General features: G+C 40.0%; 1 protein-coding gene across 4 annotated transcripts in view; it reads left to right on the forward strand.

Moving 5' to 3' along the window:
* The window catches only part of LOC144497497 (rho GTPase-activating protein 29-like), a 102,767-nt gene that overhangs the window by 23,320 nt on the left and 51,620 nt on the right, over positions 1–27,827 (forward strand). For all 4 annotated transcript variants that reach the window (XM_078218852.1, XM_078218854.1, XM_078218855.1 and 1 more), the window contains 3 exons: positions 20,392–20,532; positions 24,490–24,583; positions 27,064–27,136. In XM_078218852.1, the coding sequence (XP_078074978.1) occupies positions 20,392–20,532; positions 24,490–24,583; positions 27,064–27,136 (308 nt within the window). The remainder of the gene's footprint in view (positions 1–20,391; positions 20,533–24,489; positions 24,584–27,063; positions 27,137–27,827) is intronic.

A 27,827-nucleotide genomic window follows, 5' to 3' on the forward strand; every position in this document is an offset into this window, starting at 1 on the left:
AGAGCTGTGCATAGTTCACTAACAGGGAAAGAACATATCCTGTTTGTGCAACTTCTGATGCTTTCATTGTGGTAGAATTTACTGTGGGTTGTAGTTTTTATCAAATCTAAGTGTTTGATGGAACAGTTAGTTTCAGCATCAAAATGATATTGAAATTTCTGTTTAACTTAAGATTGCTTTGCTTTGTCAGTCTTAACAGTACTACTGGTTATGACAATTTAAATGTATCGAATGCCCTTCAGACTGTTCTGAACACAGTTGTATATAAAATTGTCATTGCTCGGTAAATTTTATTTTTCAACTTTGTTTTATACAAATTGATAAATTATTCAAAATACAAATTGAAATTATTACTGATAAAAGTGAAATTAACCATTACCAGAATTAGTCAAAATTGCATTTCAGGGAAAGGAAACATGCACATTAATGGTGAAATAACTGAAAAAAAACAGTGCATTATATTAATTTTCAAGAATAAACCACTTCTGTTTCAGGTGCAATTTTTTGATTGACCAAAAATTTTGGAAGCTCTAATATACTAGATTGGGCCAGTTCACCCATTTGGCTAGTTGGATAGCACTTGGTTCAGAATAATGGCAACAGCACAGATTCAATTCCTGTTCCAACTGTGAAAGACTTGAGAACCTTCTTGCCCCAACCATGGAAATGGAAGGCAATGGACAAAAAGAATTTCCAAGAAATTGGCTCAGGTTGGAGAATCAGGAGACAGTGAGCCAAGGATCTACTTTTGGACAGAGCACACAGCGAATGAATTAATCAATGAATACATATTCCGTGAAAGTCAGTTCATTTAGCCCTCTTCACCTCTGAGTCACTAGCTTGTGGGTCCAAAGCCGACTTTTGAATACAAAAATCTAGCCGAACACTTCAATACAGTTCTGAGAGAGTTCTGCACTGTCTGAGATGCAATGAAGAAGATCAGCAATATTTATCCCTCAATTACCAAAAATAAATTATCTGGCCATTACATCGTGTTTGTGGGGAATTTGTTGATTGCAAATTGGCTGCCATATTTCCTATATTAAAACAGTAACTGCACTTCAAAAAAAGCAATTCATTGGTTGTAAGGTACTTTGCCCCTATCATCTGCCCCTCACCCATCCACTATCTCAAATTCCATGTGTAATGACTTCAGTCAGGCCATTGAGGTTGGCCAATTGGAGTATGAAATCCCTGATTAAGGGTCCAATTGATGGGCCAATCAGCAAGTCTTTGCCTTGCACTTAACTGGGAGTGTCAGTTCCTCTGACACCCCCAGAAGTACACTGCTAACTCTCTATTTACAAACTCTAGCAGCAGTACACAAAGGGATTTTGGTGAAGGAACTTCTGCCTCCAAAGACTTTACTACACCATGTATGCAACTGTATTTTTTTTATCAGTACATTTATTTAGTCAAAGGACAATATTAATTTTATTGATTGTAATCTCTAGAAGATTACTCTCTAATTTGAAAAATAATTGGTTGATACCAGTACTAATTTTTATTAATGGTGACCCAACTTTGCATCAATATTTTGCTATTTGGTAACCTTAACATCATGTAAGGAATTGCACAACATCTGTTTTCATACCCTCTCTGTGGACAGCTTCCTGTTGTGGTGTAACCAGCATGTTACTTAAGGTAGCGAGATTTGAGTGTTGAAATTACTTCCTGAACAACATCTCTGCAGAGTTCACTAACTGCTTGCTGTTCTATTTCGTTCCTTGTTTTTCTTTGTCTATATGATGAGTGCTTAGCTATGTATGGGATAGTCAAGCTAATGAACCATGAGTGATGTGAAGAAGTTTAATGAGCTGGCAGTTTGGCATCTAATTTCACATTGCAGTGATATCAGTATCTTGAAACTAATCAGAATCTATGTAGTGATTAAAATGTCAGATTATATATAGGGCAAGAAATTGGGTTGCCCTGATTTTTGGGTGTAAGGTTTCTACTTCATGAGATGTTGGGCCCCAGTCAGATCAATGTGGGCAGTACTTGAATTTGCACCCACCTCATCTGCATGATTGTAGAGCTGTTGTCTTCTTAAAGCTGCCTCTGCATTCAGCAGGAGATCCCAGCAGTGTTGTTCAGAAACTACATGGTGCAGCCAGCCTATTTACTCAGGCTGTCAAGTTGCACTGAAGAATATTGCAATAAGTTAAATCTTGGCAAAGTGAACACTAAGACAGAGAGCGGATTGCAGGGTAACAGAGTGGTGCTTAAGGTGCTACTTGTGGAAGTGGGCAAGAGGAGCAACAAGGCTGCCCGGCCACAGCTGCACAAGGAGAGAGAGCAACGGTGCAGCATTGACAAAGACTCCTCTCTTCATCTGACACTTGCAGCCACCAGCTCAGATACTAACTTTGCACATACCTTGAAGACAAATAAGAATCGGCCCACCACCTGGTGCATCATGCCAGCACAATTGGACTCCAAGCAGGAGGGGGCTGGGGGGGCAGTAAAAGATGTTCATTTGCCATTTCACAAAGGGAGAGGTCAGAGATCAGTTCTGCTGCAGAAGATTCTGACAAGGAGCTCAGTGAAGCAGAATGCAGGTTAATGTTGATACGAACCCTTTTCACAAATCACCATGCAGGAGAAAGCATAGGGTATGCCACAAAAGTGCAATGTGGAATTCTACACAATGGAATTTCATATCCATAACACATTGCACAATGGAAGCTATGGCAGACTTTTCTGATTTGACCCTGACCTGGAAGAATGCACTGTTTTGTCTCACTGTTTTGTGAATGAAGGGCAAGCTGTGGTCACTTGGACTAATTTTTGCAGCAGCTACAAAGTGTGTGTGAGCTGTATGTCATGCCTTGTCTTCCCTCCCCTGTGATCCTAGGCACACGTGTAAAAGCAGTTTGACTAAGTACACACAAATAAGTAACAAAAGTCAAACTACCTTAATTTGAAACTACCAGCTTTGACCTGGCAAGTAGTGTAGTTCAGTTAGATTTCTGAATGTGAACAATCATTATGCCCATAAAAATAATACGTGAAACTCCTTAAACAATTGGGAATGAAATGCATATTTTGACCTTTTTTGTTTGCTTCCATTTAATGGCCTTTCTAGTGTTGAAATTCTTAGCATCAGTTTGCTAATGACACAAAATTAGGTAGGAATGTAAGTTGAGGACAATGCAAAAAGGTTTCAAGGAAATTCAGACAGGCTAAATGAGTGGGCAGGATCGTGGCAAATAGTTTAAGTTTATTTATTAGTGTCACAAGTAGGCTTACATTAACACTGCAATGAAGTTACTGTGAAAACCCCTCAGTCGCCACACTCCAGCGCCCGTTCGGGTACACGGCGGGAGAATTTAGTATGACCATGGACAATAATATGGAAAAATGTGAAGTTATCCAATTTGGTAGGAAAAACAAATGAAAAATATTTTTAAATAGTTAAGAGACTAGGAAGTGTTGATGTCCATAAGCCACTGAAAGCTAACATGCAGGTGCAACAAGCATAAAGGCAAATGGTATGTTTTCCTTTATTGTAAGAGGTTTTGAGTACAGGAGTAAAAAGGTCTTGTTGCAATTAAATGGAGCCTTTGGTGAGACTGCACCTGGAGTACTGTGTATAGTTTTTGTCTCCTTACCTAAGGAAGGATATGGTTGCTATAGAGGGACTGTAACAAAGGTTCACCAGACTGATACAGGATTGTCCTGTGAGGAAAAATTGAAGAAACTGGCCTATGTTCTCTAAACTTTAGAGGAATGAGAGGTGATTCGTTGAAACCTACTAAATTCTTACGGGCTTCAACAAGGTAGATGCAGCAAGAATGTTTCCCCTGGCTGCGAGATCTGGAACTGGGAGCACTGTCTCAGAATAAGTAATTTAGGACTGCAATGAGGAGGAATTTCTTCAATCAGGATGGTGAATCTTTGGAATTCTCTACCTTAGAGGGCTATGGGAGCTCAGCCATTGAGTATGCTCAATATCCAGATTGATAGATTTCTCGATATTAAAGATACAACAGATAACGGATAGTGTGCAAAAATGGCATTGAGGTAAGGACCAGCCATGATCTGGTTGAATCGTGGAACAGGCTCGGGGAGCTGAATGGCCTTCTCCTTTCATTTTCTCATCTCATTTCCTTTGTTCCCATTAAATGTCAAAGGGAGACAGTCAGATTATTATGTGTGGCACAAATCTTACTTGCCACTTAGCAGCCCAAGCCTTAATGTATTCAATGTTTTGGCACAAGAGTATTTCAAAAACTTTGTCACTTTTTGAAATACATCTGTTGAAATAGACCTGCAATGGCTGGACATGAGTGACATTATTTTGCTATGCACTGTATCTTCCACACAGTTCTAGAGTAAGATGGGCCTGAATTCACATTGTGGAGAAACTAAATTATGTTGCTTACCCCATTGGTGCTTTTTATATCACACGATGATGCAAGTTATGTCAAATCTCTTGTGTATTATTATGCAGTTTGAGAGTGCCAAGTATATGTTGGACTTGGAGTTCATTTATATCCAGATAAAATATTCTCCTTTTGTCAGAGCTCTGACGAAGGATCATCTAGACTCGAAATGTTAGCTCTGTTTTCTCTCCATAGATGCTGTCAGACCTGATAAGATTTTCCAGCATTTTCTGTTTTTGTTTGATTCCAGCGTCTGCAGTAATTTTCTTTTTATTTTCAAATATTCTCCTATTTGTCGTGCTTCAATGTAGCTTTCTTAAATAAATCTGCTATTACTTTGTTCTTGAAGTCTTTGCCCTTAGAAAATACATCTTCAGTGAAAATAAGCAACCTCTGTAACTGAGGGTACAGTTCTCCCTAACATGCTTACGTGGTCTTGGAAATCAGATTACTCCCAAAAGCAAGTACAAGGAGCATGGCACTGACTACCTGCGCCAGTTGGCGCTGCTTGCTGATAACCATATCTAAATTTGGCATCAAGTACTATTGTTACAATGAGTGAAAGTAATTGCTGGATTGTTTTAAAAAAGGGAATGAATTACAAATGGATCACAATTAATAATCATCACACAAGTAAAATTTAAACTAGGTGAAAATATTCAGTTTGAGAGAGTTTTGAACTGAGTAGAAACTGGAAGTAGGAGTAGGCCATTCTGCCCTTCAAGACTGCTCCGCCATTCATTTTGATCATGGCTGATCATCGAATTCAATTTCCCAATCCCCATTCCTCCTTTAGCCCCAAGAGCTATATCTAATTTCTTCTTGAAAGCAGACACATTTTGGCTTCAACTACATTCTGTGGTAGTGAATTTGCCACCCTCTGGATGAAGAAATTTCTCCTCACCTCAGTTCTAAAAGATTTACCCCATATCCTCAAACTATGACCGCTTATTCTGGATTCCCTCCACCATTGGGAATATTCTTTCTGAATCTACCCTGTCTAACCGTGTTAGAATTTTATCAGTTTCTATGAGATCCTCTCTCACTCTTCTAAATTCCAGTGAATATAATCCTAACATTCTTGGTCTCTCCTCATATATGACAGACCTGCCATCCTAGGAATCAGTCTGGTAAACCTTAGCTGTACTCCCTCTATAGCAAGGACATTCTTCCTCAGATAAGGACACCAAAACTGCACATAATATTCCAGGTGTGGCCTCACCGACTCCCAATACAGTTGCAGCAAAATATCCTTATCCCTATACTCAAATCCTCTCTCCATGAAGGCCAACATACCATTTGACTTCTTTAATGTCTGCTGTACCTGCACGCTTACTTTTAGCGACTGATGCACGAGGACTTCAAGGTCTCGTTGAGTATCTACTTCTCAATTTACACTTGTTCAAGTTATAATCCGTCTTCCTATTATTGCTGCCAAAGTGGATAACCTCACATTTATCCACATTATACTGCATCTGCCATGCAGATGCCCACACACTCAGCCTGTCCAAATCACGTTGAAGCATCTCTGCACAGCTCACCCTCCCACCCAACTTTGCATCATCTGCAAATTTGGAAATAATACATAGAACATAGAACAGTACAGCACAGAACAGGCCCTTCGGCCCACGATGTTGTGCCGAGCTTTATCTGAAACCAAGATCAAGCTATCCCACTCCCTATCATCCTGGTGTGCTCCATGTGCCTATCCAATAACCGCTTAAATGTTTCTAAAGTGTCTGACTCCACTATCACTGCAGGCAGTCCATTCCACACCCCAACCACTCTCTGCGTAAAGAACCTACCTCTGATATCCGTCCTGTATCTCCCACCACGAACCCTATAGTTATGCCCCCTTGTAATAGCTCCATCCACCCGAGGAAATAGTCTTTGAACGTTCACTCTATCTATCCCCCTCATCATTTTATACACCTCTATTAAGTCTCCCCTCAGCCTCCTCCGCTCCAGAGAGAACAGCCCTAGCTCCCTCAACCTTTCCTCATATGACCTACCCTCCAAACCAGGCAGCATCCTGGTAAATCTCCTCTGCACTCCTTCCAGCGCTTCCACATCCTTCCTATAGTGAGGTGACCAGAACTGCACACAATTCAGTTCCTTCTTCCAAATCATTAATATACAATGTGAACAGTTGGGTCCTAGCACAGATCCCTGTGGAACCTCACTTGTCACTGACTGCCAATCAGAAAAAGACCTATTTATGCCGACTCTGCTTCCTATTTGCTAACCAGCTTTCTATCCATTTCAAGACATTACGTGCAATTCCATGTGCTTTAACTTTACATAGTAGTCTGTTACGTGCGACCTTGTCGAAAGCCTTCTGAAAGTCGTAATAAACCACATCCACGGGTTCTCGTCGGTCAACTCTACTAGTTACATCCTCAAAAAATTCCAATAGGTTCATCAAGCATGATTTCCCTTTTGTAAATTCATGCTGACTTTGTCTGATTATACCACTGCCTTCCAAATGCTGAGTTACGAAATCCTTGATAATGGATTCTAGCAACTTCCCCAGTACTGACATTAGGCTCACTGGTGTATAGTTCCCTGTTTTCTCGCTACCTCCCTTTTTGAATAGCGAGCTTACATTAGCTACTCTCCAATCTGTAGGAAATATTCCAGAGTCCAAAGAATTTTGGAAAATAACCACCAATGGATCTACTATTTCTAGGTCCACTTCCTTAAGTACTCTGGGATGAAGATTATCAGGAGATTTGTCCACCTTCAATCTCATCAATTTCCCCAAAACCATTTCTCTACTAAGTAGAGTAAGTAATTATATGCCAATATATTTTCTTCCAGCATTTGTATTTACTATTCTTGTTTTCAGTGTGGAGCATTTTCATACTGTGGTGGGGAGAACCGTAGAATCCCTGCATTGCAAAAGGAGGCCATTTGGCTTATCAAACCTGCACTGACTCTCTCTGAAAAAGCCTCTTGTCCTGGCCCATACTTGCACCCTCCACCGTAACCCTGGGCATTTATCATGACTACTCCACGTAACCTACACATCTTTGGACTGTGGGAGGAAACTGGAGCACCCAGAGAAAACCCATGCAGACACAGGGAGAACATGCAGACTCTACACACACTCACCCAAGGCTGGAATTGAACCCAGGTCCCTGGCGCTGAGAGGCAGCAATACTAACCACTGTGCTACCATGCCACCCTCAAAGAGAAACAGTATAATTATTATAGATTTGTGCCAAAATAAATTTTATCTTGGGAGAAAATTTTGAGTTCTGAGATATGTGGATATTTGGTAAAAGACAGTTGCTGGGACTAATATAAAGTAACGAATTGAGTTCACTGGCTTGCATGAACATTTTTTAAAAAAGGACAAGTAGGCCATTTAACCCTTTGAGCTTGCTCCATTTTTCACCTTCCCCAACAGTATGCTGGTGCTCATGGACCAAAAGCAAGCTTTACGTCATTCTGGGTGCCTAATTTCTTACCTGTCAATAGCTTGCAGTTTTATAGCACCTTCAACGCAGTAAAATGTTGCAAGGGATTTTGAGAATTTAACCCTGAAAAGTGTGAGGTGATATGGAAGGAGTAATTTGACAAGGAATATTCAGTGAATCGCATGACACTAGGAAGTTCTATGGAGCAAGGGACCTTGGTGTGTTTGTCCATAGATCTCTGAAGACGGAAGGGCATGTTAGGAGGGTGGTGAAAAAGGCACATGGGACACTTGCCTTTATCAATCGAGGCATAGATTACAAAAGCAGGGAAGTCATGTTGGAGTTGTATACAACTTTGGTGAGGCCACAGCTAGGCTACTGTGTGCAGTTCTGGTTGCCGGGTTATAGGAAGGATATGATTGCACTGGAATGGGTGCAGAGGAGATCATCAGGATGCTGCCTGAGACGGAACATTTAAGTTATGAAGAGAGGTTGGATAGATTTAAGTTATTTTCGTTGGAGCAGAGAAGACTGAGGGGATGATCTGATTAAGGTGTACGAGATTATGAGGGGCATGGACTGAGTGGATAGGGAGCAGCTGTTCCCCTTAGTTGAAGGGTCAGTCACGAGGGGACATAGGTTCAAAGTGAGGGACAGGAGGTTTCGGGGAGATGTGAGGAAAAACGTTTTTACCCAGAGGGTGGTGATGGTGGTGAATGCGCTTCCTGGGAGGGTGGTAGAGGAGGGCTGCCTCGCATCCTTTAAAAAAAGTACTTGGATGAGCACATGGCACGTCATAACATTCAAGGCTGTAGGCCAAGTGCTAGTAAATGGGATTAGTTGGGAGGTTAAGTGTTTCTTGCATGTTGGTACAAACTCGATAGGCTGAAGGACCTCTTCACTGTATGATTCTATGAGAACCAAGTTTGAAATTGAGCCACATGGGAAATTAGGCAAGGTGACAAATAAAACACGTTTAGAGAGAGATTTGAAGGAATGGCTTTAAAGAAAGGGAAGGGATGGAGAGTATTAGACAGTAAATTCCAGAAATGTCTCTATCTAACAGAATAACTGATAAGAAATGTGGTTATGTTTAAATTTTATATTTAATAATGTCATAATTGGAAAAGGCAAACATGGTGAAAGGTTTTACAATAGTGTAATTGATTTGTTAAGAATGTTGTTCGCATGTTGTAGATGAGTACTAATGCAATCACAACTCCCACTAACATTTGCATTTAGTAAATCTGGGCTAAATATTCCTGCAGTAACTGAACATTAAATAGTACCTGACTGTGTAAAGAGTGGCAATTACAATTAGAACAATTGTAATGTTGAGATTCCAAGGTTTTCTAACAAGCCCAAAAACTTAACACACAAAAATGGCTGCCATATTATTTGTCTGAAGTTGATAAATGACTAGACTGTGTATATAATGTTAGAAAAGTTTCTAATCCACCTGCTGTATGAAGGCATGTAAAATTGCCAGCTCCAACGCACCCTTCCCTGATGAGCTCAGTGCATTCTACGCCTGTTTTGAGTAAGAGGTCAGCAAGAGGATGCCTTCCACCCTGGAAGCCTGGGATGAACCTGTACCTGAGGTCACCATTGCAGATGTCAAAGCAGCCTTCTCACAGGTCAACCCACGGAAAGCGACTGGCCCAGATGGGGTACCCGGATGAGCACTCAGATACTGCGTGGATCAGCTGGCAGGGTTATTCGCAGACATCTTCAACCTATCTTTCCAACAATCTGAGGCCCGTATCTGCTTCAAGAAGACGACAATCATCCCAGTACCAAAGAAAAGCAAAGCAGCGTGCCTTAATGACTATCATCCTGTGGCTCTGACATCCATCGTCATGGAGTGCTTCGAAAGGTTAGTCATGGTACAAATCAATTCCAGCCTCCCGGACTGCTTGGATCATCACAGTTCGCCTACCGCTGCAACAGGTCCACAGCAGATGCAGTCAACCCTGGAACACCTAGACAACAAAGACACCTATGTCAAGACTCCTATTTATTGATTACCACTCAGCCTTCAACACCATTATTCCTATGAAACTCATCTCCAAACTCCTGGGCCTTGGCTTCTCCCTCTATGACTGGATCCTGAACTTCCTAACCCACAGACTACAATCAGTAAGGATAGGAAACAACACCACCTCCATGATCATCCTCAACACTGGTGCCCACAAGGCTGTGTTCTCAGCCCCTTACTATACTCCTTATACACCTATGACTGTGTGGCCAAATTCCCCTCCAACTCGATTTTCAAGCTTGCTGATGACACCACCGTAGTGGGTCATATCTCAAACAATGACGCGACAGAGTACAGGAATGAGATAGAGAATCTAGTGAACTGGTGCAACGACAATAATCTCTCCCTCAATGTCAACAAAGCGAAAGAGATTGTCATCGACTTCAGGAAGCGTAGTGGAGACCATATCCCTGTCTACATCAATGGGGACGAAGTAGAAAGGGTCGAGAGCTTCAAGTGTTTAGGCGTCCAGATCACCAACACCCTGTCCTGGTCCCCCCATGCTGACACTATAGTTAAGAAAGCCCACCAACGCCTCTACTTTCTCAGAAGACTAAGGAAATTTGGCATGTCAGCCACGACTCTCTCCAACTTTTACAGATGCACCATAGAAAGCATTCTTTCTGGTTATATCATAGCTTGGTATGGCTCCTGCTCTGCCCAAGACTGCAAGAAACTACAAAAAGTCCATCACGCAAACCAGCCTCCCATCCATTGACTCTGTCTACACTTCCCGCTGCCTTGACAAAGCAGCCAGCATAATTAAGGACCCCACGCACCCCGGACATACTCTTTTCCACCTTCCATCAGGAAAAAGATACAAAAGTTTGAGGTCACATACCAACCAAGAACATCATCTTCCCTGCTGCCATCAGACTTTTGAATGGACCTACCTCGCATTAAATTGATCTTTCTCTACACCCTATCTATGACTGTAATACTACATTCTGCACTCTCTCGTTTCCTTCTCTATGAACGGTATGCTTTGTCTGTGTTTTGCTCAATTGTATACTAATACATGTGACAATAATCAATAATAAATCAAATGGAATTAGTAAATTATTCGGTCATGTTATTAGTCAACTTTTTCTTTTCTCTTTTTCTCCCCCACTCTCTCTCCTTCCCCACCCGTTCTCTCTTGTGCTTTCCCCAAACATTGTTCTCCTCCCTCAAACATTGCAATAACTACAAAAATGTTGAATTGTAAAGTACTTCAGGAAATCCTAAGGCTGTGAAAGGTGCTATATAAATGGAAGTCTTTCAGTCTCCTTATCTCACTTTCTCCATATGGTACTAGTTGTGGATGATTGATATGATCCAATAGATGTCAGGAAAGTGACCTCAACTTTGTATTGCTGAATTCTAGGTCATACTGTTTAGGATCATGGATAAGTACAAAATTGTTACTTAGCACCCAACTTTGTAAAAGATCATCCTCTTTATTGAATTACGAGTAATCAGAGTTTTTATAATTGTTACTTAAGTGACCCATGTAAATGACTGGATGAGAGAGATGGGAAGAGGTTTTTTCCAGGCTTTGCTTGATGGATTATAAATATTCATAATGTTGCAATAACTGACATGTATGACATCACAGTGATTAGCTGATAAGCCTCATGGTCTGTCTCAAATGATTATGGACACAAATAACTCAACCATCTATTGCATGAACTGCATAAGATACCAAAATAAATCAATCATTACTGCAACAAAGTGCTCCATTTCTGCCCTTCTTTTGTGCCTCACACCGAAATGCCCTTCGCATGCAGCAGTTCATCAATAGACGTAGTGTACTATACATAGTGTATCACAAGGTTAAATTACTCAAAATAGGTTTGTCTCGAACATGGTGAGTGCCATTATTGCAAAACAGCAAATCCTCCATAAGCAACACCAGAGGAGTGTGTGTGTGTAACGTGGAATTGAAATTTTAAGTTGCTTAATATTCTACGTCCACTCAGTGGAAACTTACAAAATCTAAACTGATCAGACCAATTTTATTTCATTATAAACTCTGTATATACCCGTACAAGCTCTGTTAACATCTTAGCTGAAGTCATACACATTTCTGAAGTGTCAAATGCAGACAGTCAGTTAATTATACCAGCAGATCTTACTGCCAGTTCTTTCGTATGTGTTCTTATTGAAACAGCAACTTTTTAATTGGAAAACAACAGGTAACTTATTTATAAACCATGCTTGCTGACAACTAATGGAGACTGATTGACGATGTTGCCATAGCATGGCATATGACTCCAGAGGTCCTGGTGTGCCACTGGTATAGATGCTTCTACAAAATACAATAACATATTGAGTCAATATGATATGGTAACCACACAGTATGTGTTTGAAGAAGGTAGAATTGAATAGCTGGCCTGTAACAGAGTTTTAGAATTTGTAAGAACAAGCTATCTATTGATAAGAATTAAATGTGTGAAGATAAAGAAAGAACTTGCATTCATATAGTGCATTTCACAAGCTCGATGTCTGAAAGCACTTCACAGCTAATGAAGTATTTTTGAAAATAGTCACTGCTATAATGTGAAGAAAAATGACTTGTATCTAGACTGTCTTCAATGTCCTGGCAATTCTCTCAAAAGCATTGAACGTTTTCGCATAAAAGGAGGTTATTCAGTCATTCTTGCCTGCATTATTTTAGACAGTCTAATTTTCTTGCGATTTATTTTTTTGCCCTTACTCTTTTATACATTTGAGTAATTTTTCAGTTCTTCCTGAAAGCTATAATTGATTTCAGCAGACATCATTTATGGTGAAACATTCGACATTCTGATAAGTGTGAATGAGCATTTTTCGTATTTCGATTATGATATTTCTCTTCAGACCGTGGCTCTATATCTTCAATTTATCTACCAGTTATCTTTTGTTTACCTTTTTCATTCCTTCTGTCATTTTGGGCATGTTTATCAATCCCATATCCCCCTTGATTAGTTTTGAAGAATGCAGTCCTAGTTATTCTCGCCTTTTCTTGACAACTCTGAACCCTCATCCCTAGTATTCTCCTGATGATCTGCATGGCATGTAGCCCAGTAAGGATTAAAGTCCATTTTCTAGAGGTTTAAAGCTAATATGCATACTTTTTTTCATAAACTGGTTGCCATTGTCCTTAATTATTAAACACTTCCTGATAGAAGAGTTGGTCTTACTTTGGCAATCTTTGGCATATTTAGGTGCTTTTTCACAGGACACAGGCTAACATGTCGACAGCCAAGAGATAATACTACTTTGAGGCTTGAGAGTAAGGTTAGCGTAGAGGCTTTGTACATAGCAGAAATAATTTCCGAGGTAACAAGCTTGTGACGTTTTACTATAATTGCCTCCAGTTTAAACCACATACCTGTTAATTCAGTGAACTTTGTTTCCTGTTGCAAGTTCAAATTGAATTCAAGTCCACCGGTATTTCTGAAAAACATGTCTTTTCTGAATTGCCCTTTTACTAAGTTAAAATGCATTGAGCAAAAATGTACAGTATCATAGTAATTATTTTACTGGACGAGCAATCTGAAATCCTGTACCAGTAACCTAGAGTTGTGAATTCCAATCACACCACAGCTTGAGCATTTAAAGTTCAATGATTTAAGTAAACAAATCTGGAATTAAAAACTAATATCAGTAATGGTGACCATGAAGCTACTGGATTGCCCTTAAAAACCCATCCATTTCCAGAAAAAAAAAATCTGCCATTGTTACTTGGTCTGGCCATTGTCTAACTCTAGATCTGCAATAATATGATTGACCTTAAATGTCCTCATAAATGACCTAGCAAGCCACGCCATTGTATCAAAATGACTGCAATCCTACAATCTATGATCACAGAAGGAGGCCGTTTGGCTCGCTGTGTCTATGCTGATTCTCTGAAGGAGTGTTTAACCCCAAGCTAGTTCCCTGCCTCCCCATGGCCCTGCACATGCTTTTCAAATAATAATCCAATTCCCTCTTGAATGTCTGGAACAAATCTGCCTCCACCACACTCCGTGCAATCCAGATTCTAACCACTTGCTGCATGAAAACATTTTCTTCATGTTGCCCATGCTTCCTTTGCCAATTACGTTAAATCTGTGCCCTCTTGTTCTTGATCCTCCCACAATTTGAGCAATTTTTCCCTATCTACTCAGTCCTGACCTTTTAAGATTTTGAACACTTCTACCAAGTCTTCACTAAGCCTTCTCCAAGGAAAAGTACAACTTCTCCAATCTATATGTAGATGAAGTTCCTCATCCTGGAACCATTTTTGTAAATCTTTTCTGCACCCTCTCTAATGCCTTCACCTTCCTAAAGTATGGCAACCAGAATTGGATGCAATTGTCCAGTTAAGGCTGAACCAGCATTATGCAAGTTTAGCATAACTTCCTTGCTTTTGTGCTCAGTGCAAACCTAGGATGCTGAACGCTTTATTAACCAATCTTTCAACCTTTCTTGCCAGTTCAATGATTTATGCACATATACATCCAAGTCCTTCTGCTCCTGCAAACTTTAGAGCAGTATCCTTTATATTGCCTTTCAGTGTGCTTCCTACCAATATGAATCATTTCACACTGCCCTGCATCAAATTTCATCTGCCACTTGTCAGCCTATTCTGCAAACCTATGCACTTTTGAATTTCTATACTATCCTCTGGTATATTACCACAGTTTACAATGCTTCCAAGTTTTGTATCACCTGCACCTTTGAAATTGTACCCAGTACCCTAAAGTCTGGGTCATCAGAAGAGCAGGGGTCCTCACACCAATCCTTGAGGAACTTCACCACAAACTTTCATCTGAAAAACATCCATTTACAGCTAACAGAATAGTGGTTACTCAGCCAATTTTGTATCCATGGTGCTACTGGCCCTTTTAGTCCTTGAGCTCTAACTTTGATCACAGGTCTGTTGTGCAGCACTTTTATCAATTGATGTTTGGAAGTCCACATGGGGAGGCAGTAGTGCAGTGGTATTTTCACTGGACTAGTAATCCAAAGATCTGGGGACCCAGGTTTGAATCCTGCCAAGGCAATTGGTGAAATTTGGTTCCATAGTCATCATTTGAATTCATTGTCGATTGCTGTAAAACCCACCTGGCTCACTAATGTCCTTTAGGGAAGGAAATCTGCCGTCCTTGCCTGGTCTGGCCTACATGTGACTCCAGAGCCACAGCAATGTGGTTGACTCTTGAATGTCTTCTGAAATGGAGGGCAGTCAGGGACGAACAATGAATGCTGGGCCAGCCAACGACGCTCACATCCCGTAAAATGAATTATTAAAAAACCATATTGACAGCATTGCCCTCGCCAACTCTTTCTGATACCTCATCAAAGTTGTCTTCAACAAATCTGTGCTGGCTTTCCTTAATTAACCCATATTTGTCCAAGCAACTTATTAATTTTGTCCAGAATAGTTTCCAGAAGTTTCCCCACCACGGAGGTTTAACTGACTGGCCTGTAGTTGCTGGGTTTTTGGACAATGGTGTGTCATTTGTATTTCTCCAGTTCTCTAGCACCACCCCCAGCCTAAGGAAGACTGGGAAATTTACAGCCAATGCCCCTGCAATTTCCATTCTCACTTCTCAAACTATCCTTGGATGCATCTTATCAGGCATGGTGCCTTATTAACTTTTAGGTACAGGTAGCCCACCCAATATCACATTATCAATTTTAAATCTATCAAGTACTCCTCTTTCACCATGACTTGCACAGCATCTTCCTTAGTAATGACCGGTACAAAGGAGTTAATTCACACCTTAGCCATGCCCCCCTGCTTTCTTGCATGAATCCCTTTTTTGATCCCTAAATGGCCTCACTCCTACTTTTGCTAGTTATTGGATTCCCTGTTATGTTAACTGCCATCTCTGATTTGCTGCTTCAGTTCCCCTCTGAACCTTATATGCAACGTGGTTCTCTGTTGTATTATTCACCTGTCATCTGCCATAAGCACGCTTTCTTCTTTTTAACCCCCACATCTTTTGTCATCCAGGGAGCTCGGGATTTGTTTGTTCTACTTTCTCACTTTGTGGGAATATACCTTGACTGTTCCCAAACTATCACTTCTTTACAGACAACCCATTGTTCAGTTATATTTTTACCTGCCAATCTTTGCCAAATTTCTGACCATCCATTTCCTGGACTCCCTAGAGCCTCTCCAGCACACATGAGGCATTAGTCAGGAATGTGATGGAATACATTCCACCTGCTTGGATGAGTGCAGCTGCAGCAATAGTGATCGACCACCTATCCATCACCTTAAATAACCACTTCCTGCTCACTGACTGCGATGTATGCCATCTACAGGATACACTGCAGCAACTTAGCAATTTGCTGAAGTTTCATCAACAGCATTTCGCAAACCTGTGATCTGTGCCACCTAGAAGTACAGGACAGTTAATGGATGGGAACACCATCACCTCCTAGTTCCTTGCAACTCTCATACATATTGATTTGTTCATATATTGTTGTCCTGTCATAGTCGTTGGATCAAAATTCAGCAACTCAATACCTAACAGTCTTGTGGGAGAATCTTTCACCATGTAAGACTGCAAAAGTTCAGGAAGGAAGCTCACCACCACTTTCAGAAGGACGCTTTGCAGTGGATAATAAATACTAACCTTACTAGCAATGCTGATATCTGAAGAATTAATTTTTAAAAATCTCCAGTTTAATTTTGTAAGTTATTGATAATGGGCAAAATGCCGTGGCTTCCCCTTAGCGGTTTTCTCGGTGGTGGTAGGAGGCAGCGCGCTGTTCCCTGGTGGTGGATCTTCTGGTCCACTGCTATCAATGGGAATTCCAATTGAAGTCACCCCACACCATCCAGAAACCTGCGGAAGCGGGTGCGCCACCATTGAGACCAGAGAACCCTGACAGCGTGAACAGTCGGAGAATTCCGGCTAATGTTTGTGTTACAGTAAAATACTAAGGGCAGAATTTTCTAGCCGTTCATGCCAGCAAAATTTTCTGGTCCCGCTGCAGTGAACAGAGATTTGGTTGAGTGCAAAATTCTCTATCTTCGCTGCAGCGGCAGCAGGGCATGAACGGCTGGTAAGATCGCACCCTAGATCTTTTTCATGATGTTTGTTTTCCTTCCTAAGCATTATGCTGCAGTAAAGGAAAATTTTAATGCTATTTATATTGGCTCCATAAACATTAGGCCAAGTACTTTTATAGAATATTTGAAGAATATTCGTTCTAGGACAGGTGACCTGTTTCTGAGTTAAATTTTACACTGCTGCCGTGGTAGGTTATTGGAAAGTTTGGCCTGTCTGTTGTTCCACCGCTCTACTCTTCCCTTATCCTGCACCTTTCTGATGGTGGTGGGGTGCCATGACTGCAGCATCTGAGTATCTCTGGAATGCACTGCAATCCTGGGCACCCATATGCACAGTAACAGTTTGCAGCTTAAGGGCCTTTGTCTCAAGAGTTCTGAGCTGGAATCTGAGTCACGGACGTTGTGGGGCATCAATGAGGGGGAGAGTTACCTGAACACTTTGTTCCAGCAGTCTCACCTCCTAAGATTAGTTGATCAATGGTCACAGCCAGGAGTGTGTGACTTCAAGTCAGGGCAGGTACGGGGAACCAGCATGTAGTGATGGAGGAGCCTCAGCTTCCTATTTTGTCCAACAGATACCTGAATGGATGAGGACTGCAAGTTGGATGAGTGGACAGACAATGGCACCATGGTTAATGATGTCATACACTTGGTGGGAGCAAAGAGGAATGTGGTAGTGATAGGAGACAGTATAGTCAGGGGAGGAACACTGTTGTTTGCAGCTGTGGCTGGTAGATCCAAAAGTCTTTTTTGAGGAAGGCTGTAGTGGCAGATCAGAGGAGGTTCACCAGATTGATTCCGAGATTGAAAGGGTTGACGTGCGAGGAGGGATTAAACAGTTTGGGGTCGTACTCACTGGAGTTTAGAAGGATGAGAAGTATATAAAATTTTAAAAGGGATTGATAAAGTAAAAGTAGATCAAGTATTTCCTTTTATGGGGCTATCTAGAACAAGAGGTCACAAGTATAGGTTGAGAGGCAGTAGATTTAAAACTTGAGCTGAGGAGGGACTACTTCACGCAGAGGGTGGTGAATTTGTGGAACTCGCTGCCCAATAGCGCGGTAGAGTCTGAATCGTTGAATGGTTTCAAGAAGGAGATAGATATATTTCTAATTAAAAAGGGATATGGGGAACAAGTGGAGAGGTGGATTTGAGACCAGAGAGAGATCAGCCATAATTTGATTGATGGCGGAGCAGGCTCGAAGGGCTGAATTTGCCTACTTCTGCTCCTAATTCCTATGTTCTTATGTTGTGTTGCCTATCCAGAGATAAGGACAATTCCTTGTAGAGGAACTGTGGGAAGGGGAAAATGCAGTTGCCATCGTCCACATGGGAACCAACAACATACGTAGCACCAGAAATTACATTCTGCTAAGAGAATTTGTGGAGTAGGGACCAAATTAAAATGCAGAACATCAAAGGTAATCATTTCTGAATTGTTACCTGAGCCACATGCATATTGACGCAGGGTCACGTAGATTAGAGAATTAGATGCCTGCTCAACGAGTGGTGTGGGAAGAAGAGGCTTTGATCTTTGATTCATGGAACAGTGGCATCAGTACTCTGCTATTCTCTTGGGATGGGCTCCACTTGCAAACCTAGACCAGTGCCAAATTTATAACCAGGGCTGTGGACATGTTTTTAAACTAACCGGGAGGTGGAATGGGGTGTGGGAGGGTTTGGATGAAGATGGACTTAAAAATTCAAAGCGAGGTCAAGGCATCCAGAGTGGTTCTGGAAGGGACAGAGAGTTTTTAAGAATATTTGTACATTGGCAAATAAGGACATTGCAGGGAATAGAAGTTCAATTGGAAATTATAGATTCTTTCTTTGAATGCGCGAAGCTTCTGCAATAAGATAGATGAACTAGTGGCACAAATAGAGATAAATGATTTAGATTTAATCGCTAATACAGAGACATGGTTACATTGTGATCAAGGGTGAAAATTAAATATTCCAGAGTACACAATATTTCAAAAAGGCAGACAAAATGCCAAAGGAGGAGGGATAGCTCTGATAGTAAAAAATGACAATTACATTAGTGGGAAAGGACCTTGCCTCGGAAGATCATGAAGTAGAATCAGTATGGGTAGAAATTAGGAATACCAAGAGTCAGAAAACATTGGTGGGAGTAGTTTATAAGCTTCCTAACAGTAATTACACTATTGGGTAAAAGCATTAAACAATAATTTATTGGAGTTTGTGACACAGGCAATGTAATAATTGTGAGGGACTTTAACCTTCATATAGACTGGGACAATCAAATTGGCAAGAATGGTCTCGAAGATGTGGAATGCTTTTGTGACAGTTTCTTGGAGCAATGCATGGTGGAACCAACTAGGGATTAAAAGGATAAAGGTATCTTAAATCCAGTATTGTGTAATGTAGTAGGGTTAATTAGTAGTATTGTGGTAAAAGATCTTGTGCAAAATTGTGATCATGGTGCCATTGAATTCCACGTTAAGATTGAAAGTGACATATCACAATTGCAACTGCGAATTTTAAACTTAACCAAAGCCCATTACATAGATGTGAGGGGAGAACTGGTTAAAGCTAATTGGATAAATTGACTAAACTGTATTGCAGTATATCACCAGTGGGAAACATTTATGGAAAAAAAAATCAAGAACTTAATTAGTACATTCCATTGAAAAACAAAACCTCAGTGAGAAAGACCCATCCATGGTTTACTTAGGGGGTTAGGAGTTAAGGATGGTATGAGATTAAAAGAAGAGGGTTGCATTGTTGCCAGTTAGTCTGAAGATTAGGTGTGTTTTTGAAACCAGCAGAAGGCCACCAAAAAGTTGATTAAAAAGGGAAAGAAATAATATATGAGAGGAAGCTAGCCAGGAATATCTTTTTATTGGGCAGTCTCTCAGAATTGAGGATAACTTTATTCCGCTCCAGGGTTGTGGGTCCTGAGGTGACTTAAATGCTGAATCTGCACACTCTGCCACAGATGGGGTAGTGTCTGATGTGGCAGGTGGGTGGGATGCTTGGAATTTGGTACATTCCTTCTGCTTTTTGCACTTGGCCTCCACCTGGGCCTGTTGACAATGTTCAAAATGGTTGGTGCCTTTGTGGATGCTACTCCGATTTGGGTAATCTCAAGCAAGAGATTCCCACAAATCAGGTGGGGATTTTGTTTATTCAAGGAGGCTTTGAGGACATCCCCAAAACGGGTTTTGGATGCTACATTGTTGAGCTTGTTCAAGGCTGGGATAAATAGATTTTTGGTGTCTCAGGGAGTGGAGATAAGGGAAATGAGCAGGAAAGTGGAATTGAGGATGATAATCAGCTATGATTGTATTGAATGGTGAAGCAGGCTCAAAGCCTTTTGATCTCATAGTAAATTGCAATTTTGTGGAGTCAGAGTTTATTGCATTTCTAAATTTGTTAGTTCTAAAGCACTTTCAGCATATTGTGTAAATGATTAAACTTTATTGAACATAAGTTTCTTTAATGAAGCACACCTAACTATTGACATATGAAATGTTTTTCTTTCAGAAAGTAAAAGTTTACATCAGATGGCTCATGAACGCCTAGGAGAGCTCTTAAGAGTATTGAAGGTTGTAATTAACAAGCATCAGTCGTTAAATTCAGTGGACATTCTAAGTGCAACAGGGACAGTCATTTCTAAAGTAAAAGGTAAGACTGACCAGCTTTTCAATTGTATAATAATAGTATATAAAATGGGTTAGCAAATGCTTGAACTCAAACTTGTCGAAACTGCTTTTCAAATAGATTGAGTTAAGTACTTAAAAGTCCCTTATACATACAGCAGTGTTGATCTATTTAAAAGCTTTATATATATTCCTGCAATATTCTAGTTGTGCTTTCTATTCACCTCTTATGCCCCATTAATGTGTCTTATGATATCGTGCCACTTCCTTTGCTCATGTCCCTCCCTCTTGTGCACTCATGATCTGACCACCCCGTCATTTCTTGCCACTTCAAGGCTGTCGAGTTTTTGGATGAAATGTTATGCTTCAGTTTCTCATAAGTACACAAGGGCATGGATACTTATTGATACTCATTCTTAAATCATAAATTCTGTTTTTATATTTTTTTATTTCATGAGATGTGGGTGTCACTTCAAGGCCAGCATTGATTTCCCAACCCTTATTACCCTTGAATTGTTTAACTTAATTTTCTGAATCATTTCCGAGATCAATTGAGAGTCAACCAGATACTATGGGTCTGGATACACGTGTAGCCCAGACCAAGTTAAGGGCAACAAATCTCCTTCCCTAAAGGACATTAGTGAACCAGATGGGTTTTTACAGTTGCATTTCTTAAATTGCTTTGATCTTTTTTCATTTGTGATTATGAAAACCTTGCAATTAAATCACAGTTGATAATGGTTTCGTGGTCACCATTATTGAGACTGGCTTTTAATTCTAGATTTATTGATTGAATTTAAATTTCTCAGCTGCCATGGTAGAATTTGAACCCGTGTCACCAGAACATTAGCCTGGGTCTCTAGATTTCTAGTCCAGTGACATTACCACTACACCATAACTCCCTATTCTCATTATATATGTAGACACAAGAATTTATAATGGTCTGTACAGTACCTACACTGGCAGGTGGCTGCAATAGTAACCTGGCCAGCTTTATAGGAAGTTTCTACTCTAATAGGAAGTTTCTACTGTAATAGGAATTTTGAACTGAAAAAGCTGGCAAATGCCAGCAGATGAGATTTTCCATATTTCAGTGGATAAATGTTGGTCTGTTCTCCATTAATGTTGTAAGATTCATGGAATGTGTTTAGGAAAGCTTACGGCAGCTAGGATAGTTTGTGGTTAAAGATGGTTAACTGAGAAGCGATGGAGCTAAAATAGCACCACCTAGTGGATCTGTGTCAAATCATGATTGCCATTATTAACAAAGCGAGGTACAGAATTTGCATTATAAATGTTGACAAAATTCTGTCTTAAAAGCATTAATATTTGGACATGAAGTGTACATTGTATATTGCATTTTAAAAATTTTTTTGCTTTGCAAGATTTTCATCACAATATTTTGCCTCACCTTTCTGCTACTATTTTACCCTTTAATCAGCAGCTATTGTATCTATCTGGAATAACATTCTTGCCATTAAGCCAAAAAGCTGCATTTTCAAGTCAAGTTACAGGTCTTGAATATATAATCTAGTCTGATGCTGCAGAGCAGCATCTGGGAAAACCTTTTAATTTCTGAAAGAAAAACATTTCATATGTCAATAGTTAGGTGTGCTTCGTTAAAGAAACTTATGTTCAATAAAGTTTAATCATTTACACAATATGCTGAAAGTACCTTAGAACTAACAAATTTAGAAATGCAATAAACTCTGACTCCACAAAATTGCAATTTACTATAAGAGGAGATCAAAAGGCTTCTCGAGCCTGCTTCACCATTCAATGCAATCATAGCTGATTATCATCCTCAACTCCACTTTCCTGCTCATTTCCCGTATCTCCTCTCCCTGAGACACCATTTTTATAGTACTTTCCATGTCCTAAGGACATGCCAAAATGCTTGTAGCCAGTGAAGTACTTTTGAAGGTACTTTATTGTACCTTATTAAAACATGGCAGCTAATTTGAAAATGTGGGCCTGGATTTTCCGAAGACCAGCAATCATTATCAGATTGCCGCTCTGCTCAAAAATTCTCCCTACTGCACATTGCTCTACACTTCTTCTGTGAGCTTTTGAGCCTGGCTTTTTCAAGAAAGCAACGTGCAGCATCTGTTGCAAAGCTCCATTGAAGTAGAACGGAGTCGGGGGAAGACCGACATGCCCCCTTTTTTCACGGCACCACTTGTCATATGGTCAGTTTATATGTCCATTTTGAATGTCAGTGACTGGATGAATGAGTGAATGGGTAGGCGTGGGAGAGGGGACAGGTGGGTCTGGGGTAGTTGGGGCAGGGAAGGTTTGGGGGTGTGGGTTGTTGACTACGTTTTGATCCTGGCTAACCATCCAGGTAAGTACATTGGAACTTTCTGAAATCTTAACTCTGAGTCAGGCATTTACGGAGCGCCCTTGGGGAGCAGGAAACAGCCATCAGAAATTGAAACTTCCTGGACTAATCCCACATAGGCCAGTGGGTCACGATTTTCACAGGGGCCAGATGGGCATCTTAGTCGTCTGTCTGGTCTCCGACAATCGGGGGACTGGAAGATTCGGGGGACTGGAAGATTTGGGCCATGATTTCTAAATCCGCTTTGTTTTTTTACAAGGAGTGCAGTTTGTTTTATGCCCATAGTCTATTGGGCATATGTTTCACTATTTGCACCAGAAAATTGGAGCAAAGTGAGAATAGACTAGCTAAGGATGGGGCATACTTGGTGAAAGATGTTACTGATCTCTGATCCATAAACCACAGCTAGTAATCTTGTGTGTACTGTAAATACATTTTAAAAAGAAAACTATGGGTGTGGTTATGTTTATGAAGTTGGCTAAAGATTATCTGCTACTTGGGAAGTTATGGAAAAGTTTGCAGGAAATTGCTGGAAGCTTTGGATGCTTGCTAAATAAGCTTGGCAATTGTAAAGATGTGACAAAGTATCTAACCACAAATTACAGTTTTTCCTAAAATTCAAACTGAAGTTGTTTTTAAGATATACTGCTCACATTGTAAATTAGATTACTCACATCTGACAAAAACTGCAGGAAGTTTGTTTCCTTCAAACAAAACTTGATGAGATCAAAGGGCTAAGCAAAAAAAAACTTTTAAGAGGCCTTCCTGCAACAGGAAAAAAGTCACCCAGTTTACTTATTCTGTGCCGTTTGACCAGTTACCATTTTTAAGTGAGGTGCTAAATTAGGATTTTAGCAACGGCTTTTATGATCCACTGGAGCTCTGTAATAATTATATAATAATGGCTCACTGCAAAGTAATGAAATTAATTGAACAAATTAGCTTCTCTTGTGTAATTTATGTGGAATAATTTGGTTATTCAGGTAATTTGTGGTGTACTTGAGTTTTATTCCAAACTGCTAAGTTTGGTCTTTCTGTGGGCTAGTGGGAAGGGAAAAAACTGAAGCATTAGATTGTAGTAGGCAGCTTCTGGAGAATCACAGTCTTTACAGTGAATGTTCATACAGGTTTATAGGACCTGAAATCTCTCTTCCCTACAGCATTGCTTTTTGTGCTGTAATGATTGTACTAAGAAGATTGCATTGTAGCTCCTTCAAAGGAAGTTAATTAAAGAGTTCTTGGTTATGCTTATTTACATTACTGTTCACCCATTAGTGCATTTAGTGGCACAGGAAACTGTTGCCTTGAGAAGATTGTAGTCCTAATTTCAGTATGTCAGACATTCCGAGTGGATATGCGCATTTTCTTTATGCGTGGATGACAAACGGTTTGGTGCATTTTATCAATGTATTTGGTTATAATTGTGTTGGTAGGACCCACCTAGTAGCTGTATATTAGGTTGTGTTATTCACAGACTCCTAAAATTTACAGTAAAACAATTTTGTTTGTGCTTTAAAGTTGAAAATACTTCAGTGTTTTAAATGTTCAATTCAGTAACGTTGATTGTTTAACCTTTATATTCATGGAGTGAATGCTAATATCTACCTTGTACTGTTATAATGAACTGTGATTTCCCATCAGGTGCAAACTACAATGAAGTAAATGAAGACAAAAGAGAGCATTTCAGTGAAATATTTGCTTCTATTGACACGTTGGCATTCACATTTGGTAATGTGTAAGTACCACAATTTCTGGCATACAAGTTTGACTTTCCTTCTCTAACTTGTGTGTCTAATTATGGGTATTTTAGGCTAAAACAATATTGATGATAAAGCTGAATTAATGCAAAGTTATGTTTGAAGCAGTCACTCAAAGTATCTGTTTTACAAAAATAATAATTTGGTGAAAAATCATATTGCATCAGACTTTGTTTCTTGTTCAACTGTTTGGCTTGACAATTGTATATCTTCTTCCTTTTCTTCATCCCCCACTTCCATAATTTTTTTCTCTTCTCCTGCAAGTTCTAATTCTTGTTAGGATGTAGTGCTATTATTAATAGTACTCTAGTTGTTCCCCAAAGTATACCATTAACTTATACTGTGCATCTCAGTAGGCTGTTCAACGCTAGCAGCCAAGCCCCATCCTGTTGTCAGCCTACATCTACACCAGCTAGTCGCTGGTTAACATTCAGGAATGCAAACCCAAACTGCTAGTCACTGGTTAGCATTCAGGAATGCAAACCCGTACTGATTTCTTTTTTAAACCCATTCTTGTCTCTCTCTAATTATAGTAGCCTAATTGTTGAGGTTAAAACTTAAAAGTAATTCAATTCAGATTGCAAAATGAACCTGGAGCCTTATGGTCCTAAGGATTAATGCTGCTGTTTGGTGCTTTTATCCACTACACTGTTACAGCAACCGCATGTATTTCATTTGTTGTTTTAGATTGCATTTTTGCATCCTTTTAGTTTATAGGCTGCAAACACTTTTAAGTACTTCTTATGAGCCACTATATGAGATTCATGAAAAATATTGGATTTAATGTCCTTTCTTATGAAAACCACTATTTGCGCTTATCGTGAATAATAAAGCCAATGATATAACCAGTGCTTCCCCAAGGTCAAAGGATTTTTTTGGCAAGATTATCCTTGGTTTAATTTTGATTTTATACGTGCATTTTGCAACTGTCCATTAAAGTTGATGCTTTACCATATCCTGTTCATAGCCACAAATTTAAATGAACTGCATCATGAAAGAAATCCTCTGCTAGCTTAGAGCTGCGGCTAAACTGGACAGACATGAGCAATCTACTCTAAAATTTCTGATACTGAAAAAGCACTCTGGTTTTGTAAACGTATTTAGTTTCAAAAGTAGTCTCGAGGTTGTTATTGTTGCACTTAGTTTTTGAAAATGTTGGTGGATTTTTCACTTAATATTATGCTACTCTTAATTCAGTGTTTCTAAAACTGTCAGTCGATCCCATATCTTGCCCTAATATTACATTGCCAAAACTATATTTATACGTGCACTTGCTGTGTGTTATCATATTTGCATATCTCTTGTGCTTTATTCTAACCCTTCAGCAATAATGATTAGAGAAGTTAAGTTTAAGATTGTGGAGGTCTTTTTTTATTCTTCTACGGGATGTGGGCACCGGTGGTTAGGCCAGCATTTGTTGCCAGTCCCTAATGAAATGATGGTCTTGAACTGCTACAGTCCAAGTGGTGTATGTACACCCACAGAAGAAAGTTCCAGGATTTTGACTCAGTGACAGTGAAGGAATGGTAATATAGTTCCAAGTCTGGAATGTGTGTGGTTTGGAAGGGAGCTTGCAGTTGATGGTGTTCCCATGCATCTGTTGCCTTTCACCTTCCAGGTGATAGAGGTCACGTGTTTGGAGGATGCTGTCGAAGGAGGCTTGAAGAGTTGCTGTAGTACATCTTGTATGTTGCACACGCTGCTGCGGCTGTGTGTCAGTAGTGGAGGAAGTGAATATTTAAGGTGTAGATGCGGTAGTGAGGGCAAACAAGTGGCGAGTATTCCATCACAATCCTGACTTATGCCTTGTAGATGGTGGACAGGCTCTGGGGAATCAAGGAATCAAGAGGTTAGTTACTTGCCTCAGAATTCTCAAATTCTGACTTGCTCTTATGGTCGCACTATTTATATGGCTAATCCAGTTCAGTTACTGGTAACCACTAAGATGTTAATGGTGGGTGTGCAGCAATGGTAATGCCATTGAATGTTCTGGGGAGATTGTTAGATTCTCTCTTGCTGGAGATGGCCACTGCCTGGCACTTGTGTGATACAAATGTTACTTGTCGCTTATCAGCCCAAGCCTGACTGCTATACAGGTCTTGCTGCATACAGACACCGATAGCATCAGTATCTGAGGAGTTTCAAACGATGCTGAATATTGTGCAGTCATCAGCAAACATTCCAACTTTATTCTCAAGTATTGAAAAGTAATGCAGATGTTGAGTAATTTAGCTGAAAATGTAAAAGGGAACATTTAAGGGTATTGCATAAATATCTATTTAAAAGGGACCATGAATAATATTTTGAGTCATGCACATTTTTGATCTTCCCAGCAAGATGCATTATGCATTTGTATAAATTGCTGACTTTTCAAAAGAAAAGGAATGAAATTGGTTGTAAGTTGACTTCAAGAAGTACTAAAAAATAAATATTTTAATTAAACAATTCTCATTTGCAGCATTTCAGACTTCCTCATGGGAGACGTGGACTATAGTTCATCTATGGGACTTCCACTGAATGGACGAAGTCGTGTAAGTTCACAGAAACATTACAAAATCTAGAAGCTGTAGTGGCAATTGTGGCAGGACTTGTGGCACAGTGGTAGCACCCCTTACCACTGAACCAAAAGCTCTGCGTTTGAGTCCAGTGCCAGTACTTGTTGGCCATGGAAGATACATTCAACACAGTTCAATGGACTAATAACCAGCTTGGAAATCCTTTCCCTATTCCCCAAAGGGTTAATAAAATGAGTGTGTGTCAAGAGATGCGAGAGAGAGTGACATTCGCATAGGATCTTTAGAATCTTAAACTACCAGAGGTAACCACTTGGTCCATCGTGTCTTTTTGAAAGAGTTACCCAATTAGTCTGAATCCATTGCTCTTTTCCTTTAGTCCTGCAATTTTTTTTCTCCTTCAGTTATCCAGTTTTCTTTGAAAGTTACTATTCAATCTGTTTCCACAACCCTTTCGGGTAATGCATTTCAGACCGCAATAATGTGCTTTTTTAAAAAGTGTATCAGACAAGTGTTACATATAACTGTTGCCCGAACATTTATTAAGATGAGCTATGTCCATTATTTGCATCACACGTACCTGATATGGAAACTAAAATCATATAATATATATCTATCACAGGCTTAAAGAACGCTTTTGTTGATGGAGCTACAGCTGTTAATTGCAAACAACTTTATTTGAAACTGCTGACATATGAGGCGGGTTTTC

Source organism: Mustelus asterias, chromosome 8, assembly GCF_964213995.1.
Source record: "Mustelus asterias chromosome 8, sMusAst1.hap1.1, whole genome shotgun sequence".
Lineage (NCBI taxonomy): Eukaryota > Metazoa > Chordata > Chondrichthyes > Carcharhiniformes > Triakidae > Mustelus > Mustelus asterias.